Source organism: Pithys albifrons, chromosome 15 (genome assembly GCF_047495875.1).
Source record: "Pithys albifrons albifrons isolate INPA30051 chromosome 15, PitAlb_v1, whole genome shotgun sequence".
Classification (NCBI taxonomy): Eukaryota; Metazoa; Chordata; class Aves; order Passeriformes; family Thamnophilidae; genus Pithys; species Pithys albifrons.
Window position 1 is genome coordinate 2,782,602 of NC_092472.1, and position 21,388 is coordinate 2,803,989.

The 21,388-nt window shown below is 58.8% G+C and overlaps 1 protein-coding gene across 8 annotated transcripts in view; it reads right to left on the reverse strand.

Annotated features, from left to right (window-relative positions):
* The window catches only part of PCDH1 (protocadherin 1), a 55,826-nt gene extending 37,262 nt beyond the window's left edge, over nucleotides 1–18,564 (reverse strand). For 2 of the 8 annotated variants that reach the window (XM_071570636.1, XM_071570643.1), the window contains exons 1-3: nucleotides 14,082–15,871; nucleotides 11,050–11,864; nucleotides 7,295–9,487 (exon numbers count right to left, since the gene is read on the reverse strand). In XM_071570636.1, the coding sequence (XP_071426737.1) occupies nucleotides 7,295–9,487; nucleotides 11,050–11,864; nucleotides 14,082–14,289 (3,216 nt within the window). In that variant the 5' untranslated portion in view covers nucleotides 14,290–15,871. The other 6 variants (XM_071570641.1, XM_071570640.1, XM_071570644.1 and 3 more) reach the window with 6 other exon arrangements.
* Nucleotides 18,565–21,388: the final 2,824 nt, after the last annotated feature.

Genomic DNA, 21,388 nt, shown 5'->3' on the forward strand with positions numbered 1-21,388 from the left:
AAGACATTACGAGCAGGATCTCTCAGTCCAGAGCTCAGACAAGAGGTTCTCCCCTCAGCAGGGCCGGATATCTGTCAGAGTCTCCTCGGCAGCAGCTTTGCAGCTGCTCCAGAGCATCGGGGAGTTTGGAGGATGTGAAAACCAGGCCATGTGGGAGCAAAATAGCTCCAGGCTTTCAGGTTGCTCAGGCCTTTAAAGATGTCTCAGAGGAGCTGAATCAGGGCACTCTGCACCGACAGCTTTGCCACGGAGCAGGATCATTTCCAAGGCAGGGAGGTGGTGATTCGCTGCCCTCCCCAAGTGATGGCTTGGAACAGCTCTGCCAAGATCTGCCGTGCCATGCACAGATAGGAGATCAGGGGTGGGGATTTTGCAAGCAAGGAGGTGCTCAGAAGGATGTTTACCTCCTGGGGCAGGGGCATCTTCAGGGATTTCTGGGCAGGACCCACAAGGCACGGCTGTGAGTGCCAAAATGGATGTAAATGATGAGATAGTGTACGAGCTTTCTCCTGCTCTCCCAGCAGGTCGCATCCCCCTCTCCCACCACAAACCCACCCACGCCTTCCTGCAAGCATCTGAAGGACTGAGGCTGTAAACAGCTTACACCACACAAGACATTGATGCAAAACAACTAGGAGATGTTTTTAAGGGATCCGGGGGAGTTGTTTTCTTTCTGGTCCTCTGTCTGACCTCCTCTTCCTCTTGTGCCCTCAGCCACAGGGCTAAATTGGGAATATCACTGGGAAAAGAAACCTTTACTACTGATGAGATATGGAAAGCAGATCTTCAAGGGTGCAGATGGAGATGTTCAGAAAGTCAGAGAGAATAGAATCACAGAAAGGTTTGGGTTGAAAAGAAAATTAAAGCTTATCTTGTTCCAAAACCATACTATGGGCAGGGACACCTTCCACTACACCAGGTTTTTCCAAGCCCTGTCCAACCTGGCCTTGGACACTTCCAGGGATGGGGCAGCCACGGCTTCTCTGGGCAACCTGTGCCAGAGTTGAACCACCTTAACCACTCTCTCAGCCAACAATTTTTTCCCAGTGTCTAACCCAAATTTCTCCATTTTTTAGTTGAAAACTGTTCTCCCTTGTCCTATCACTATCTTCCCATGTAAAAAGTCACACTCCATCTTTTTTATAAGCCTCCTTGAAGTACTGAAAGGGTCAAGATAAGAAGACAAGGTCAATGAATGGCCTATTAGGGAGAGGCTGAGTGAGTCTGAGTCACAGATGACCCAGGGTGCCAGAGGTGAGGCCAAGACTGAGCCTCATCCAGGTTGGACTGATAGACACTGCAGTCAGTGTCAGAGGTGACAAGAGGGGGACCAAGATGCCAGAGGTGGCCTGTGCTGCCTCCTCACCCCTGTTCACCCTTTCTGTGCCCTAACTGAGCACACTGTGCTTCCTGGGGCTCTGAAGGATCAGGCACTGCAGGAGAAGTCCCTTTTGGAGTAATCTCCATCAACCATCTTGGTTTCTCCCAAGAGCAGAGCTGGGGTTGTGCAACTGCAGCTTGGATCCACTGGCTTGCAGGGCAGCGGGTGGGAGCCCAGCAATGCCAGGGGGATGGGCTGTGCCTGAGGTTTCATGGGCAGGTGCTCTCACAGGTATGTGTGGGGATGAGGGTGGAGGGGGAGGAAGGTACTTTGGGCCTGGCACAAGGCTCAGCTCCAGTGGCAGAGTTCAGAAGAACAGGATGGCCAGGGGGAGATTTGGCAGGGCACCACAGGGGCTGAATGTCCAACACCCCACGAGCCATGAAGGGGGAGATCCAGCTTTCTGCACAGCCCCACATGGGGGGATTCGTTCCGGGGCTCCTGGTTGGACACCAGCTCCATGGACACAAGGGCACAGCATCCACCTCTCCTCTGCTGCCCCACACCCTTCCAGGGCTGCCCGCCCCACCACGAGCTGACACAATTCCCAGGGATAGAGCCACTCTGTGCCCTTTGCTTCAGGCATCCTCTAGCCCTCGCCCTCCTCCACAACACCCCTCCTTGTCCTGCCCTACATCACACACCCTCTCATTACCCCAGCCTCCTCTCCATCCCATCCCAGCTCTGTCCTCACCCAGGAACACCCCACGCTCCACCACCTCCAGCTTCATCCCATCGTTCTCCCTTCACTCCAGCCACAGCCTCCTGGATACTCTCTGGCCAGAGGGACCACCAAGTGCCCAGAGACACACAGGGATCACCAAGTGCCCAGGGACATACAAAGACCACCAAGTGTCTGGGGACACACAGGGATCACCAAGTGCCCAGGGACATACAAGGACCACCAAGTGTCTGGGGACACACAGGGACCACCAAGTGCCCGGGGACACACAAAGACCACCATGTGTCTGGGGACACACAGGGACCACCAAGTGCCCGGGGACACACATGACCACCAAGTGTCTGGGGACACACAGGGACCACCAAGTGCCCAAGGATACCGCTGTCACAGCACCAGGTTTTGCCCCAGGATTTGAGTGTTAGATTAAGGAGGCTGCAGGGCTGGGCCCCGCTCCAGGGAACAGCACTGCAGCTGAGAGCCCGGCCGAGCAGGCAGAGCAGTGCTGGGAATATCAATCAGTGTGGCTTGGAGCAGGCGGCTGCCCAGACAGCCAGGGCTTTCATCGAACAGGGGATCCACACTCGGCTGTCAGAGCCAGCCAGGGACTCGGCCCTGCGCTGCAGAGGCCTCAGCATCCTTCCATACCATCCCTCCGTACTATCCCTCTGCACCAGACCCAGCCCATCAGGAGAGACTGGTGCAGAGGCAAAAGCCGTGAGAGATCAAGAGAGAGAGGTGGAGAGCTGCAGATCTGTGAAAGAAAAGAGGTGAGACTGGGGGAGTGTGCAGGGAAAGAAGTCCCCCAGATCCAAGCTAGGGAAGGCCATGTTCACCACAGACCAATGCTGGCTCCAAGAGCATCAGGCCGGGGAGAGGTTGGGGGTCTGAGAAGGGAGAGGAAGAGGAGGGCAGGGAGGAATGAGCAGCATCTTTCTCAGCAGCATGAGAAGAGGGGAACTGGGCAGTGCTGCAAGTCACCCAGCCTGATGTGGGGAGCCCCAGGAGGTATCACAGACTGGGTGAGCTTTCAGGGGAGCAAAGGATGAGGTCCCAAGTGCTGGTGGAGCCAGGGAGTGTCAGCCAGGAGAGACCCGATGCTCTCCTCGATGGATTAGGGGCAGTAAGTGCCACTGCCTCCTTGCAAATGTGCTGGTTACAGAGGAGTTGTCACCTGTCCAAGGCTACACACTGCATACACCCCACTGTCACCTCCTGCCATGTCCAGGCTGTGTGCACCCCACTGCTACTGCTCCCTGTGGCTGTGTACCCCCCTGCGACCTCCCACTGCAGTACAGGCTGCACAGACCCCACTGCCACCTCCTTGGGGGACAGGAGTTGTACCTCTCCCCGTGCTGTCTCCTCCTGGAGGAGACTCTGGCTGCACTTCCTGCATCCCCTGCCCCTGACCCACAGCCTGTGTGTCTTTATCACAGAGACCACTCACCCCTCCATAGGGTGCTGGCTGTGAGCACCCCGCTGTCACGCACAACCTGCACACACCCACGGCTGTCTCTGGCTGTACAGAACACCCCATACCACGGGGCTGCTCGTCTCCCATGGCTGAAGATTAATATTTTGAGGTCCTAAATACCCCACAGTGCTCTCCCAGCTACAAGCACCACTCTCTGCCATCATACGAAGTTCCTGAGCACAGAATTGCCATGAGCCACAGCACATTGCTGCCCCATTGGGTTCTCAGCATCCTCACCAAGGCTCCAGAATGGTGTATGACCCCCCTCATACTCCCCCAGCTCCCCCAGGCACCCACTGATGCTGACAAGCTGCTGTGTCCTGATGAGCCCAGCCACTCTTCTCAGGACAGCCAGGGATCTGCAGCCCCTGAGACCTCACCAAAACGCTCCCTCATTTGGTTTCTGCACAGCAGAACCAAATCTGACCCAAGTGCAGTTGATCCCGGGAACAAGAGCAGATTCCCAGTGCCCAGAAACTGCTCCTAGCGCGTCTCTTTGAAACTGGGGAAAAACAGGGCAGGTCCCCCATGAACCCTCAGCTCCATCTGCAGCTCGTTGTTGGATCCATTTATCTGTTCATTCCACGTGAACGACCTTGAGAAAACCCACTGACCCAGGACAGTAGGAGACTTTCCCAGACATCTGCCAACACCTAAACCTGCAATTTATGGAGACTCTGAGCTAAATTCTAACACAAGACAATTTCATTTCTGTCCATTACAGCTACAATATTCCTCTTATCCCCCCCCCCCGCAGAGAGTAATTAATGCTGCACCGCGCTCCGGAGCCCGCGGGCAGATACAGGAACCTCTGCTGAGCTCGCTGGATCTAACACCACTCCAGTCAGCTTCTGGGACGGTGGGGGGGCTGTAAGGGCCCGGGGCAGGCTTGGGTTTGTGCAGTTGGAAAAGGATGTAGCAGATTCCCCCTGGTATAAAAGGCTGGAGCCTGGGAGACTGGCAGAAGAGCGAGCCACTCCCCACACGTCTATGTTCTCACCCCAGGTTCATCAAAGAGTTGCGGAGGACAAGGAAGGAAGGGAAACTTCTCTCAGAAAGTTCCCAAAGGGAAGCAGATGGCAGGATTGAGCCAAGCCCCCAGACTGCCCTGCCCAGCCCTGCGGGGACCAGTTATTTAGGTGGTTGCTGGTGTCTCCTTTCCTCCTCTGCAGGCATCACATCTCCCCGCGGGTCCCAGCCCTGCCTGCCCAGGAGGCCCAGACACTTCCTGGATGGTTCAAGATAAAACCTTATGCTGTTAGCAAAACAAACGAGGAGGTTGTGAGAGCCAAGGCTGGCACAGGGCTGAAACCACCGAAGCCAGAACCACTGGTTTCCCTGGATGATCTAATCTCTCCCAGCGCCAGAGCTCCTCTTCCCCGGCAGCCCCGTGAGGCCAGTTGAAGGCCCTGGGGAAGAGGTGAAGCTGGTGTGATGGGTGCAGGGATGTTTGCCCCAGTTTGAAAGCAGAACCATGAGAAACAGGAGTGGGTGACCAGGGTGAAGGTCCTTGAGATGTGCTGCTGGGGTAGTGGGAGAGGGTGTAGGATGGACCCATCCAGGGCCTGAGGAAGGGGTGCTGTGCTGCTTTTGCCTACCAGGATCCATGTCTCTCCAGCCAGCTGGAGACGAGACCCTGAGGCAGTCTCATGGCAACAGCATCACCTCCACCACCCCATTGGGAGGGGCAGAGCCATCTTTATGGGGAGTGTGTCTGCCCAGTTCCATCACCCTCCTGCTGCCAGCAAGCTTTCCTGGGAGCACCTTTCCTTCCCGACGCATCCCAGGGTGCGGGAGCACCTTGATCTGGGTGCTTCCCCCTGGCGCTGCTGACACGCCAAGGCTCCATCTGTAACCGCGTGCGCCCTCATTGCAGCACTGCGGCGGGGGAGAGCAGGCGCCTTCCACCCTTCCCAGCAGGATTTGGGTCATGGTAGCCAGCACCGCATGGCAGCGATCTGCTCCTCCGTGCACTGGCTTTGGGATGTGGGTGTGGCCCAAGAGGATGTGGCGATCAACCAGGACAAGCTCTGAGGGAGGATGGTAGTGTGGAAGAAAGCTGGGCTGGCTGGGCTGTGGCTCGGGCTGTTTCCACAGCCTGACATCTACATGTGTGTGTGTGTGTGTGTACATGCATAAGCTGTGAACCATGTCCTGAAGGAAGCTACATCCTTAGAGGGCCAGGCAGTGATGAGATGGGAGATGTCAACCTGAGAACAAGGGGTCAGCACCACGAGGCCTCTGGTCTGGCCATACTGGGGTATGGTGGAGGGTTTGTGGAGATGGCTGGCTCATGTGAGCATCTGTTCTGGGCTCTGTGGGGCCTGGGTGCTTCAGTGGCTGAGGACATGGAAAATACACCTGGGAAATTGCTGGGAGCAACAGTGTCTTCAGGGGCAGCAGGGAAAATAAGGCACAACTGGTCAAAAATAGAAAACTTTATTGAAGTCAATCCAATAGGGCAGCTGAGCTCAGCCCCACGGCAGGAGCCCAGCCTGCCGCTCACTGGGGTACAAAGAAGGGAGCAGGGGTCTCCATAGGGCACAGGGGCTACAGAATGGGGGCAGTGGGGGTTCCTTATCCATGGGGGTCCAGGAAGAAGGCAAAGCCACAGGCACTCACACCCCCTCTCCCTCCCTAGCTGGTTAAGGATAGGCCCGATAGGTGCCGAAGCAGAAATGTGGTGCAAGCTAACTGGCCAGACAGCCCAAGAAAGAGGGTCCTGCAAGCTCTGTGCTCACCCCACAACCTCGCAGGAAAGCTCCAAGCTCTAGTGCACACCAGCGAGCAGCCCTTCCCCGTCCGCAGCCAAGACCTGCCTCTGCCCTGCCCCGCACGCAGCAGAACCCCCCGGCTAACCAAGAGCAGTGACTCGACCACAGCAGAGACCCCAGTGCCCCACTCCCCCAGCCCTGAGTATGAGACCCAGCCCTGGCACATGGACAGACCTGTGCCTGTGCCGCCGGGATCTGCTCTCCCTCCCCACAGCTCCTGCCACATGGCTCCCGCAGAGCCACAGCTCTGGGCCTGATGCTCGCATTAAGGAAGCCCAGCTTACACTAGGGCAGACGGCTCAAGCCTGGGGGAAGCCAAAGCCTGAGCCTGGGAAAAAGGCAGAGCTTTGCTCCTCCACCCAGCCCCACCTGCCCGGGCAGCCGCAGCAGGCACTGAACTCCCTCTGAGGCACCTTGGCACAGGGATGGTGGAAGGTTCAGCCACACCAGCAGAGCCAGGCTGGCAACAGCAAGGCCAGCACCTTCCTTGCTGCTCCCTGGACCAGGACAGGCCTGGAAATGGGATGCCTAGAGCTGTGGCAGTAACAAGACCAGTCCTTCCTCCCCATGAGCCAGCCCAAGCAGAGAGATGGATAGGAAGGTGGGCATAGCCCTCCTCGGTGCTCTTAGAGCTGGTCCCCAAAAGGGACGCAGGCGGGTGGGATTCCCTCCCCAGAGCCCCACATGCAGAGGCACACACATGCAGCGCCCTTCAATCACCGTCACCCAGGCAGCGCCACCAGGACCCAGCCCCGGATGCTCTGACAAGGGCTCTGACAGTTTTTGGCCTCCCTCCCACCATCCCAATCCCCTCCCTGCACCATGACCAGGCTCCACGGCTTGGCTCGGGGGGTAGTCCTCTGCCAGCCCTCCTGGCCATACATGCAGGGCTGGGGGCCAGTCCATGCTCACTCCCACACCTCTGTCCAGATGGCTCCCCGGTGCAGCGGAGGGGCCACTGCCGGCCTCAGGATGAGCTCTCCTACCTGCTTGTTGGTGTATTTCTGGGGATTGGTGCGGTAGCTGTAGTCCGAGTACTGCTCGGAGCCCGTCGAGTTGTTGTCCCCGGTGCCAACAAAGGTGTTGGTGGCCGGCAGGTCCTGCACCACTTGGTGCTTCTTGGAGGCAGAGGGTGACTGAGGCTGCAGCTGGATGGAGGGCAGCGGTGAGTTGGAGCGGTAGTGGCGACCCAGGTCTGGGCTGCCTGGTGGGTAGTTGAGGGGCAGGTGGATTCGGGGGCTGTCGCTGACAGAGTCATTCATGAGGTTGAACTTGAGCGATTTCTGCAGTCCTGTCTCCTCCTCATCCTCTGTGGGCTTGGGTGGCTTTGGAGACTTGCTCTTCTTCACCTTGTTCTTGCTCTTCCCACTCTTGCTGGCCTGCTTGGGTGCATACAGGTCCTTGGTCTCCTTCTTGCCGGCCTGGTAGCCACTCTTGGCCTCCCGCTGCCGGCAGTAGCGCACCAGGACAACCAGCACAATGACCAGAGTGACGGCCACGATGCCGGCGATAACTCCGAAGAGGATGTTGCTTCGCTGCTTGCTGCGCTCGTATTCGGGGTCCCCAGCAATGTCTATGTCGAGTGGGGTGTCCAGGCTGTGCCCCACCAGCGTGTCCAGCAGCGTGCGGTTGGCCAAGGTCTCATTGACGTAGAAGTGCACCAGCGCCGTGCCATGCCGCGAGGGCTTGCCCTTGTCATTGACACGCACTACCAAGCGGTGCAGGCCATGGTGCTTGCGCAGGATCTCCTTCTCCAGGGTGATGTCTCCGCTCTGGGGGGAGATCTGGAAGAGCTCGAAGGGGTTGCCTCCTGTGATGCTGTAGATCAGCTCTGCGTTGACGCCGGAGTCAATGTCCTCTGCCTTGACCTTGCTCACCTGCTGGCCAGGGCTGGTGTGGGGCAGGATGTGTTTGTAGGTGGCATTGGAGGGTGAAGTGATGAAGGGGGCATTATCATTCTCATCCAAGACGTTGATAGTCACTCCCACATAGGCAGACCTGGGAGGATCCCCACCATCCACCGCCTTGAGTCGGAAAGTATATGTGCTCTGCTGCTCCCGGTCAAAAGAGATGCTGGAGAGGATGGTGCCAGTGCCATTTTGGATGACAAAATCTCCATTGTCTTGCTCCACCGACAACTGGATACGGGCATTTTCTCCTTTGTCAGCATCGATCACCGTCACCATGCCCACAGGGCTGAGGGGTGGCATGTTCTCCATCACCGAGAAGTTGTAGCCGCTCAGCATGAACTTGGGGTCATTGTCATTCCTGTCCATGACGTTGATGGCCACAGACGCTGTGCCCTTCAGGCTGGGGGTGCCCTTATCTGCTGCCACCACCAGGAACTCGTAGCGTTCCCGCTGCTCTCGGTCCAGCACTGCCTTCACCCGGATCTCCCCAGAGTCGGGGTCAATGGTGAAGGAGCCCTTGGAAGCGGGGTCTGTCACCAGGGAATAAACCAGCTTGGCATTGGAGCCACTGTCAGCATCGGTGGCACTCACCTCCATCACCAGGTCGTCGGGCTCGTTGTTCTCAGGGAAGGCCACCTCGGTGAAACTCTGGCTGAAGACAGGTGCATTGTCATTCACGTCCACCACCTGCACCTTCAAAGAGTTGGTACTGGAGAGGGGCGGGTTCCCCGAGTCCACTGCCACAATCTCAATAGTGTACTCCTTCACTGACTCGTAGTCCAGCGGCGTGGTGGTCTGTAGGAAGTACTTCTTCTTGCTGTCACTCCCTGTCTCACTAGCCTGCCGCAGCTGGAACGGGACGTCACCAGCCACCACACAGGTCACCACAGCATTTTCACCCTCATCTCGGTCGGACACCTGCACCAGAGCCACTGCTGTCTCTACTGGCACGTCCTCCGAGATATTTGCCATGCCATCCTGGTGGGTGACCAGCCCTATGCCTCGTATCTCTATGGAGGGTGCGTTGTCATTCATGTCCTTGATGGTGACCACCACCTGGGTGCGGGCGCTCTTGGGGTTGGCACCTTTGTCCTTGGCCATGACGGAAAACTTGAGGGTGCTGACGTCCTCGCGGTCAATGGGCCCCTGCACGGTGATGAGCCCCGTGGCGCGGTCCAGGCGCAGCAGCCGCCGCACCATGTCCGAGGCTTGGTGGAAGGAGTAGTCAATTTCGGCGTTGGCGCCCTGGTCTGAGTCATTGGCTTTCACCTGTGGGACAGAGGGATAAATGGTGAGCAGGAGGGGCCCGGCTGAGCAAGCCCCTCCGTAAACTGCCACGGCCTTCCCTGGGGAAGGCTTGGGGGGAAAAACCAGGATTTCCTCTTCTGGGGCCAAGGACTGTGGGGCAAAGAGCCTGGGACCGGCAGAACAGCTGGGAGCCGCCCTCCGGCATGGAGGCTTTACCTTGCTCTTCCGGTGAAACCGGCTGGGCCGGTTGGCTGTGCTCCCCTCCCGGCCAGCTCTGGCATGCAGGGAATCCTCGGGAACCATGCTGCTGAGACCCAGCCAGCAGTGGGGAGAGATCTCTCCAGCTGTGCCCCCAGGGAGGGGCTCGAGCAGCTGCCTGGCTGAGGTGAGGGTGAGGAGGGAGGCAACGATGTGTGGAGCTGCAGCAGTTCCATCCCAGCATCCAGGGATGCAGCCAAGGGGGACTGGGGCTGCCTAAGCTCTGCACAGCACCATCCATCCCTGCCCACCCATCAGGGGCTCTGCATTCCCATAAACCTGCCTCTATGTCTATTATTTGCTTTCTAAAGAAGATGAGGTTTGTCTAACATTTGCCTCCCTAATCGGCTCTCTGAGCAGCCTCTTCTCTGCACCATTTGCTGCTCCGCCGTTATCTTGCTCAGCAGATTTGGATGGAGAACGAAAGTTGTTAAATGTAAATTCCACCTTTTACCTCCACTCACAAAACAGGCGGAAGTCATTTTCCCCCTGAAAGATAAAAGCTGAGCAATGGCAGCAGCGGCGTCTCAGCCCATTCTCCTCCTGGCCATGCAGCTCCCTTATCTGCTTCCAACTTCCATTCTCTTAACAGTGAAAAATGAATTCTTAAAAAATTCACATCAGAATTAGCAGGCAGATGAGAGCTGGCCGCGCTCCGCTTATTAAGATGGCAGCTGCAGATAAACAGATGTCGACTACTATCATCTCAATGCCCCCTTCAAGCCAAATCCACCAAGATCCACCCACCCTGGGCTTCCTGGGCCAGTTTGCACCGCTGCTTGAGACACAGCATAGCCCCTGCCCCCTACAGACAGCAAGGCACCCCTGTAGCCATGGGCAGCCCCCCTAAATGGGCAGCAGGGATGCTGCCTGTCCCCCATCTCCTGTGTGAGACTGAGTCTCCATGGAGCAGCCAAGGGAATGTAACTTATGAAAGGATCTATGTCTTGTCTGCGGGCAGCATTGAGACTGGTCTGGCCTGAAGCCAGACTCCCCGTGGACCTCGGGTCCCAGCCCTCCCAGTAACCCGGCTCCCTGCTCCTGCACACGTGCCCGCCCTGCTGCTGCCCCTCAGCCATGTCCTGCAGCCACCACTCTGGCTGCGCCTTCCTGCACATCCTCTCCAACCTTGTTTGAGCAGATGTGACATCCCAGGGACCTGCCTGCCTGCTGGCCCCAGGTGACACTGCGGGCTACTCCATCCAACCCTCCCTTCTCCCCAGAGAACCATGGCAGTGAGCATCCGTGTCACTCCTTCCCAAGTTGTCCCTGCTGCAGCCAGGCAGGAGGGGAGCCGGGGAAAAGAAGAAAGCCTCCACACTCACCTGGAGGACAGAGTGCCCCACGGGGCTGTTTTCAGAGAGCTCTGCCTCGTACAGAGCCTTCTCAAACTTGGGTGCATTGTCATTCATGTCCAGGATGGTGATGCGAAGCAGGGCACTGCTGGCGCGTGGCGGGTTGCCCCCATCCTGCACCTTGATGGTCAGATCATAGGAGTCCCACTGCTCCCGGTCCAGGTTCCCCATGACAATCAGCTGTGGCTGCTTCTCATCCTGATCCTCAGCCACCTGCAACCCAAAGAGCTCCTGTGCCTCTGGACCAGCGGTCAGCTCATAGGAGGCAACGCCATTGGGGCCTGAGTCCCGGTCCATGGCCAGCGGGATGGGGAAGAGCGTCCCAATGTTGGTGTTTTCAGGGATGGAGAGGGTCAGAACAGGTGAGGCAAAATTGGGGGTGTTGTCATTGATATCAAGCACCTCTATCTGCCCCTCAAGCAGGCGTGGGCTGCTGTTCAAGATCAGGTCAGTGATGGACACTTCGAACTCCAGGAAGCAGGGCTCTCCAGGCAGAAGGTACTGGCACTCACGCAAGCTCTCCCGGTCGATGGAGGTCTCTGTGGTGTAGATGTCCCCAGTCTTGCCATCCACACGTAGGTACGGGGCCCCCACTTCCAGCTTGTAGAGGTGCCCCACGTCCGGGAAGCCATAGTCAGAGGCCAGGCTCCCTATGAGGGTGTTGGGCGGTTGTTCCTCTGGCACTTTGTAGACCACACGTGTCCCAGAGACCAGGGCAGGGAGCTGGAAGAGGAGCCACAAGCCCAGGCAGGATGCCAGTGGGTTCATCCTGCGCTGCAGAGGAGCTGGAGGAGACACAAACACTGGAGGTTAGGGATTGCTCCGCCCCAGCCCACTTCCCTGGCACATCCTTCTGGGTGCACCTGCTCTGCCATGTGGGACTGCACACGGTCCTGGCACAGCCTCCAAGGGAAGGGGCTGCAGGGGCCAGGCCAGTCGTGGGCTCCTGGCAGCCTCCACCATCCAGTGCCCCAAAGGACCAGTCCTGGCTTGCAAAGTTCCTGCACCACCCTGCTGGAGTGAGCAACCCAGTCATTGAAACCTCAGCCCTGGCTTCCTCCAAGGGACAGGAAGCCACTCCTGCCACTGTCCACCCTCTTCATCACCACACAAACTGTAATTAGACCCAACGAGGCACACTAACAGGGTGGACTGCAGGCAGCCTGCTGCCAGCAACCCGATGGGAGTCAGCCAGGCTCAGAGACAGCTTCTCACCACCCAAACACAGGAGCATTGTGTGCCACCAGTGCAGGGGCACTGCCTGCCTTGCATGGCAGGGACACACAGGCACTGCACGCAGCTGCCAGCACTGCAGAAACAGGAGCACCAAATGGGGAGCTTTGCCTGCTCTGCAGGGATGCAGGGCTGACACCCACCCAGCGCTACAGGGATGTGGGACACTGAAGGGATGCAGGGCTGCAACCATCCAGGGGTGCAGGAACATGGGACACTGAAGGGATGCAGGGCTGCCAACCATCCAGGGGCGCAGGGACATGGGACACTGTTGGGATGCAGGACTGTCACCCAACCACTGCAGGTATTCAGGGCACTGCCCGCACTGCAGGAACAGCACCCATTCATCAACTGCAGGGACACAGGACACTGAAGGAATGGAGGGTTGCCACCCACCTGGTACTGCAGGGACATGGGGTACTGCAGGGTTGCTACCCATCCAGCACTGCGGGGATGCAGGGCACTGCCTGCAGTGCAGAAACAGCACCGCTCCATCACTGCAGGGACATGAGGCACTGCAGAACTGCCATCCATCCCTCACTGCAGGACACAGGGCACTGCCATGGCAGGGACAGAGCAGCGCTGCCCTCATTGCACTGCCGGCACTGCCAGCCTCACACTGTGTGGTACGAAGGCACCACCCACTCAGCACTGCAGGGATATAGGAGCCCCATGCAGCATCAGTCCTTCACTGCATACAGGGCACTGCCACCCCCCTGTGCCCCTGGCAGTCAGAGGGACAGCAACTCCCTGCCCACTGTGTGCTGCAGTGCAGGCAGCCCCCCTGGCTCCCCCGGAGCAGCGGCACTGCACAGCCCCGGCACACTGCAACGGCAGGCACGGCATCGCCCCTCGCTGCACAGTCACTAGGCAACCCCACACCCTGCGCCAGCAGATACTGTTCCCTTCGCTCACTGCAGACACATTGTTCCTTCCCACTCCCTCCCACTCCAGTCTGGGACACTGCATGCACACACTGGGTGCCCACCCTGTGCCAATGCCCACCCCACGCTGCCCCCTGCATTGCAGAAACATCCGCTGCACTCTGCACCGCAGGCACCCCACCACTGCAACCTTCTCCCTGTACCCACACACTCCCCAGGCAGTGCCAGGCAGTGCCAGCCCCACAGACCATCCCCTCCTGTGCCAAGCCACATGCTCTGCCACTAAGCCTCTGGCTGGTGCTGTGCTTGGCCACCTGCTTTCCAATCCCCTGCTTTGTATTCTGGGAACACACCTTTCTCCTCCAGGGTCCAGGTGCACCCAACACAGCTTTGGCTGAGCTGTGACCATGACGGGATGCAGCCCAGCTCACCAGCACGCAAAAGCACAGTGGTTGGGTGCCCTAAAATCAACAGCCACAAACATCTGCCATGGCCCCACAGCATCAACTCTCTTTACCTGCTCCTATCGCTCCCTCTCTCCATACTCTGTACCCAGTCTGTGGGATGAGCGAGTACTTCATAACCATCTCTGCTCCATGGTGCCGCAAAGAAATTGCCCATTTGCTGGTTACCCTGGCATTGTACAGATCATCAACAAGTGGAGCATCCTGCACTGTCCACAGTGGTACTTCCCACAAGCCAGCAACTCCTGGTTCCTCCACCCCCCTGCTTCCCCATGGACAAGTGATACGGAAGAGAGGAGCTCTCCATCCGCAGGTGAAAATACATTCCTGTGTCTGGAGATGAAACTATAGCCCTGAAGCTGAGCCTGACTCTGCTCCCTTGTCTTGCCACATCCTTTGAGCAGAGAAAAGGCATTCCCACCTGGCTGAGGCCATGCAGAATGGGCCACACCAGTGCTGTGTGCAGCTACTGGGGATTTATGTCTCCAGGAGGAAGGGAAGAGGAGAGCAAGACCTCTTCCACCAGGCTGAGGATGGAGGAGGCAAGAAGCTGAGCAGAAACACAACACATCTTTGCACCAACACAGGCAATGAGCATACGTACACACACGTGTGTGTGCTGTGATCATTCCGGGGGGGCCACTCACTCAGAGCACAGCTGTGTCTGGAGAGAAAAGCAAACAAGCTGCATATGGGCATAGTGTGCAGATGTGCCACACGGCAAGGAGGACACCTATGCCTGCCCTGGGACTGTGCACAGCTGTGAATTTGTGTCCCTGCTCCCAGCACACGTGTGTGCACACCATGCAATGGGGGCTGTGTGTGCGCATGTCCCCGTCCCCATCGGGTGTGCGTTTGTGTGATGTCACCCTGTGTGGGAGCACTTGTGTGTGCACACTCCGGCTGGGTCACACATTTGTGTGCCCATACCCAGGATGTGCTGTCACACCAGACCCCGCCATGTCCACCTGCCTTCACGAGGCGAACCTGCTTGAAACTTCATCACCCTGTGCTCCCTTTGGAGATAGCTGTGCAGTGTGGACAGGGGAGGTGGGCAGCCCCAGCTGTTAGGAAGAGGCTCCCAGAGGATGCTCCAGCTGGGAGAGGCACCTGCACCCACCACCGATTGTTTGCACAAGGCTGTTTGTGCTGGGCCGTGGCTGCCGATGACGTAGTGCCATCCTGACTAAGCCTTGGTGTGAGGTGAAAGATCGCAGGTAAAGGGGAAAGTCTCAACGCAGTTTGATGTCTCACATGGCTCTGAGTGAGCCAGGAGGGTGGGCCCAGGAGCTGAACGTGCCAGGAGCCCTGTGCCAGCCTGGAGGAGGAAGGGTGTCACCCAAAGGTGCCCAGCACCCACACTTTCTGCCTCAAAAATGGGGCTGGAGTTTGAACCCAAGCCTCATTCTTGCAGGTGAAGGAACCCCCCAAAGCAGCAAAGCAGGGAGGCTGGAGGAAGAGAGGGGCTGGGAACCTGAGCAGGACTGCTGGCAGGCACGAGGGGCCCCGGGCTCGGCAGGGTGAGGAATCCTGCTCAGCGCCCAGGGGTGCGAATGACACAGCGCAGACGTGAGAGCCCAGAGCTGGGCGTGAGGAGGAGGAGGAGAAGGAAGCCTCCATCATCGGGGAAAAGCACGTCTGTGCAGGAGAAAGAAGCTTCCCAGGGGCCAGTCCAAGGCATCAGGCTATTTTCCCATGGGATCTAAGGACCATCCCACACTTTCTTCTTTGGTGCCAGGTACCTTTTTCCAACCTGCTGGCAGAGCATACAGCACTCAAAAATAAAAACCCCTCCCAAAACAACTATTCCTCCGCACACACAATTCTCCCTACGGGGAGAGTGTGAGAGAGACTGAACCACATGAGAGAGGCGTTAGTCATGCTGCTTAATGCATGACTGGGAAGCTCTCGGAGGACAGTGGCATGCAAAATCCTACAGAATTCAGCCATCCCCACAAAAAAAAAAAAAAAAACCAAAAAAAAAAAAAAACAAGCCCTAATGAGAGAGAGGTTATAAAGCGCCGAGAATTGAAGCAACTGCTTCAACAAGCCTGTGCTCCCTGTGATTCCCACAGCCTCTTGGCCCCGTTCCATGGAAGGCAGCACCGCTTCGGGAATGGGCACCAAAGTCCACCCTCTTATTGCTCCCAACGGCTGATTGCGTGGCTCAGAGCCATGGCTTACAAGTCTGTCCAAACCCTGCACTGAGCACACAAGTACTAATCCCCCCCCAACCCCCCCCAGCTCTGCTCTGACACTCAGAGCTGGAGCAACATCCTAGCAAGCAGCAAATGCTCGTCAGCTCATCGCGGCTCCATCAGCTCCGTTCGGAGATCAGGGATCGTTTTATCTGAGGAAACCACCACTGATGGTCAGCCCTGCACCGAAGGCACGGATGGGCTGAATCTTGGGTATTTTGTGGCACGTCCCAGGATTTCCTCCAACTCCGGCTGCCACTGCGGCTGCTCGACATTTCTGCAGGCTGGGCCCGAGCCGGAGCACCTCACAAGGAGGAACCCCACTCGCTTGTCAACAGCTTTACCCCAAAATCATCTCTAGAAGCTGTGCAGTGATGAGAAGCAGGCAAAGCCCAGGGCCCTCCCTCCTTCTGCCGCCTTCTCCACATCCTTTCCAACTCTGGCAGGCAGCGAGGCAGAGACCTGTCAGAGCCTCCCTAGGGTGGCAGCCCCCATCCTCCTAGCCAGGGGTCCTCACAGCCCCTCCGGGATCCAGTCCCGTCCTGCCACCATCCCACCCACCAGCGCGGCTGGAGGGAGACCCTGGGGAAAGGTAAAAATGTCGAGGGCCCGAAACACCCCGGCAGGGCCGCAGGGAGCTGAGAACAGCGGGAGCGGCTCTGCTCCAGGAATGCAGCCCGGAGGGATGGGGGGTCCTTGGAGGGGGAAGACGGTAACCCCCGCCACGCAGCTCGCCGGGGGAGCCGCTGCTGCCGGACCCGCCGTCTGGGAGGGTGGATGGAGGCCGGGCTCCGCTCCCGGCCGCCGCGGCCGAGGCTGCAAGGTCCCCGCGAGGCTGAGGCTGAGCCTCCCGCAGCCGCCGGCTCTGGCTATGGGCACGGAGCGCAGCGGAGCCCCCGCTCCGCCGCCCCCCGGGGCTGAACGGGGGGCGACTCCGCCAGCCCCGCGCACACGCACACACACGGACACACACGCACATACACACACACGCAGACACTCGTGGCAAAACCACGGGAGCCGCTCTCCCGGCACCGACTTCGCGCTCGGCGTCGCGCACCGGGAAACAGGGATTCTCCGAGGCGCAAGCACTCACAGCCCACTGACACACTCACCCGCACGCACAGCCCGCACAGCCGGTCACACATACCACCGCACGCCCCGCTCCCGCACGCACACACACGCACCTCACTCCCGTACCAGCACTCCGCTGGCACACGCACTCCCACGCAGACTCCCCGTCACGGACACAGGCGTGCGCACCCGGCAGCCCCCTACACATCGCTCCTCTCGCACACGCACACGAACACGCACAGCCTCGCTCCCAGCCGGCTCCCAGCTCACCGCAACTTCTCTCGCTCCCACGCATCCGCACAGCCCGCGGGCGCACACACCCAGGGCTGGACGAGGGACACACACCCAGGGCTGAACGGGGGACACACACCCAGAGCCGCCCCCACAGGAAAAAATAAACACACAGCAACACGCGCGCACCCCGACACAGCCGCCCTCCGCAACCAGCCTACGCCGCCCGCCCTGCCCTGCGCGGGGCTGGCCCCGCTCCGCTCCGCACCGCACAACAAGTGGTAGTGCCAGGCGGGACTAGGGACAAGCGGTAGCCGCCCCGCGGCTCGCGGAGCCCCTCGCAGCCCGGCGCGGAGGGGAGCGGAGGGATGCGGGATGCTCGGGAGCGGGATGCTCGCCAGCGCCGCTCCCACCGCCGCCCGGCCCCGCGCTCCCGCACAGCGGCGGGCTCCCGCGCGGGGCATCCCGCACCACCCCCTGCCATTCTCCCCCGCCGCGGGCGGGGGTCCCGGCCCCGCCGCAGCTCTTACTTGGATGGTACCGGCGCTGCGCTCCGTGCCGAACCCCTGCGTGCTGGTCCCGCGGCGTCTCCATCGCCTCCTCCCCGCTGGGACCGGGCTCCCCCCACCCCCCCGGCTCCTCTCGAGCGTTATCCACGGATGAAAACCAAATGTAGAAAAAATTTTAAAAAGGGGGGAGGGGGGGCAAAAATATATAAATGTTCCGTGGGAACCGCCCCCCTCCCCCGGCCGGGGCTGCGGCTCCTCCGGCGGAGCGGTGGCTCAAGCTGGAGGCAGCCCCGGTGGGCAGCTCGGTCCGTGCCCGCCTCCGTCCCTCGGTGTGTGTGAGGATGTGCAGGGGAAACGCAGCGCAGGCACGGCCCCTTCCCCCCCCCCGCACCCGTCGCTGCCTCCGCCTCTCGCCGCCACACGGGGAGGTGGAGCTCCGGCTCCTTATCAGATCCCGAGCCCGGCCGGGCTGCCGGGACGAGCGGGCATCGGCTGCCGGGCACAGCCGGCCGGCTCCGGGGTGCCGGCACCGCGCCCAGCCCCGTGGCCGTGCAGAAGGGGAGTCCTCACAGCCCCCTAGGCCCCCTCACCCCGGGGACCTCTCTGCACCTCGCCCGCACACGTGTGACTCGGGTCTTCCCTTTCACTCCGCTTTCGGTGCTCTTAATAATTAATTCACTCATTTATTCTTCCAGCCGGCTCTTCCCACCGCGCAGCCCCCGCCGCACGGGGACAGAGATCCGGCGGGCACCGAACCCCGCCGTGCCGCGGGGAGGGTCCCTCCGTGGGAGCGAGGTCACCGGGACCCCCAGCCCGGCAGGGCGGGTGGCAGGCTGCAAACCTCACCTCCCGGACTAGGTGGTGGGGCCCTGAGCAGCATCTGTCCCCTCCCGTCACTCCTCGGTGATTCATGGTTTTATTGCAAGGTGCCGGGACGCGGGAGCGGGGAGCACCTGCGATTCCCAAAAGCACCCGCGAGCTCCCAGTGCCCTTGTGTTGCCTTCACAAGCTGTTCTGCCTCAGCTGGGTCCTTACCCTGGGTCCTCACCCCGGGACCTCGGGTGGGCGAGCCAAGTCCCCGGGGGCTTGGGGACAGCGCGTTCCAGGGACGCCCCTTCCCTGTACGCCTCCGTGCTCCTGCACGGATGGGCTACGCTCCCTTGCCAGCAGGAGCTGCAGCCTGGCCCTGCTAGAGGCCTCAGCACTGTAACCGGGAAAAGCTGGGGTGGCTCTCAGCACCCTGCGAAGGTCAGGCACCCCATGGAGCCGCAGGGCCCCTCACCGAGCATCTTTCCCAGGAGGTTGCAGTGCAGATTCCTTGCCAGAATGCTGGAAAGTCCTTTCCGCTTCGCCGCAGCGCGGGGATGGGAGCGTTTCTTCCTGCTGAGCTACGCCAACCTGTTGCGCAGCTCCCTTCGCCGCACACATGCTCAGCTCGGCTGCATCACTGCACCATCTAGAGGCTGCGCCCGCCTGCTGGCCGGAGCCCGGCTCCATCTCAGCCCGGCTCACCTCGCTTTTCCCCCAAATTGCACTGCTTTTTTCCCCGAATCGCCCCGGTTTTCTCCCCAGCAACAAGGGAGCTCAGCCCTTGTCAAGGCTTTGTCTCGCTGAGCAGAAAGGAGGGACTGGAGAGTCATCCCCTCAGGATGGAAAACCCAGCTCTCCTCCCAGACTTTCTGCTCCTACAGAGATGTCGGCTTCTCAGTCTGTGTGTTGGGGTTTTTTTCAGAGTGTCAATTCTCATGAAGCAAATTTAGCAGAAGATGTGAAGTGAGAATCCAGGGAAGGTCAAAGCCCACCTTTGGGGCAGGGAAAGGAGCTGTGGGGTTTGTCAGGATTTGCCCTACTGATATAGAGTGAGCTTGGGATCTGAGCAGGGAGAGGGAATTAAATTCTCTGGAGACAATGTGAGATTTGATCTATCAGTCACTGGCAACACTCCTTGGAGGGACAGAGAGCTGGAGAAATGGAAGGAACTGAGGGAATAACCCTGTGGATCTATGGCTGCCTGTGGAGCAAGGATGGCAAACTTTAGAGATTGCTGGGGACCAAAGGTTTCTATTTCACAAGAGTCACAGGGACAGTCGATAGGCAGCTGTTCAAGGAGTGCCCGGGGAGCTGGGCATGCACACAGATCACTATTTGTGGGACATCAGCGCCTGCCACATTCAGCCTCTTATGTTTCTGAGGGACAGATTGAAACGGGGGGGGAAAAGTGTCCTGGCATGAGGAACCACCTCTCTGCAGCCCAGAGGATCTGACTGACAGAGCCCTTCGTAGGGCCAGCAGCTCCTGGTCATCTGGGGAGCTGGTGGGATGCTGTGTCCAGGCCACTGGTGGCCTGGCAACCCAGGGCTGCCTCATCTGTCTCTACCTTCCTCCTCCACCTGCTGCCTTGGAAAGCAGCCAGGCTCCTTCCAGAGTGCCAGAGTGCTCCTTGCCCTGTGACAGCACAAAAAGCATGATATAGGCATGACCATCCCCTGTACTTCCTTCTCCTGAGTGTTACCAGAATCACAGAATGGTTTACGTTTGAAGGGACATTAAAGGCCATTGCATTCCAACACTCTGCCATGGGCAGGGACACTTTCCACTATCCCACGTTGCTCCAAGCCCCATCCAACATGGCCTTGAACACTTCCAGGGATGGAGGAGCCACAGCTTTTCTGGGAAACCTGTGCCAGAGCCTCACCACTCTCACAGGGAAGAATTTCTTCCTAATATGTAACAGTCATAGTATGAGTCACTCATCCTCACCTTGTCTTCACCATTTCCCAGAAAGCAGAGCCAGTGTGAGCAACAAGAAACCATCAAACTGCAGATTTTTCTGCAGAGTTATTTCATGAGACCCTCCAGACCCTTCCTACCTGCCTGTCCTGGTGCTGGCAGTGCCACCACTCCCAAAGCTGCTGCTGGAGGCTCTGCCTTGCCCCGTGCCATGGGTACCCCGTGCTGGGATGCTCTGGCATCACACAGAGACAGCAGCTTCATGGTGCCAGTGGGGCCTTGTCAGAAGAACAAAGCCTGCGAGAGAAGAGCATCCAGCTAAATCTCTGGGAAAGCGAGAAGAAAGGGAAACACGGAGAGCAAATGAACCTTACAAGAGAATAAATACCCCCTCCCCAACACACACACGCAGCAACCTGGCTGCCGTCTGCTGAAGGAGTTCAAAGACTCCTCTGTTCTCTCTCTCATCAGCTCTGGGCTCCGCTGGAGAAGCAGCAGCTCGGATTTGGGCAGCAAATGCTAATAACACAGATGTTCTGACAATTCGCTTGTTTCTACAATTAAAAACAAAAAGATCCTCAAAACCCAAATGCAAGGAAATGAGCACATTAAAGAACTTCTCCTCCGCACGCCTCCCGCGTCAGGAAGGGCTGCGGGTTTGTGGGGGAAGGAGCCGGGTGGGTTCAGCCCCATCCGGAGTGCAGGTGGGATGCTGAGGGAGCAGCACATCCTTCGGACCACGAGGATACTCTGGCCATGGGAAATGGGCAGCCAACCCCAAGCTGGGATCGATGGAGGGGCTGGAGGGCTCTGATGTTCGCTGCCTGTCTTGCCTGTGGGACGCTTGCTGCCAAATTATTGGGAGATTGTTTTTATTACTGTTTTAACTCTTTTTTTAACCTTGTTTTTCTCTTGGCTGCTCTTTCACTCACTCATTAATTTTGGTATTTTTCTCACGGTATATAACCCCTGTCACGGCTGCCATGGCA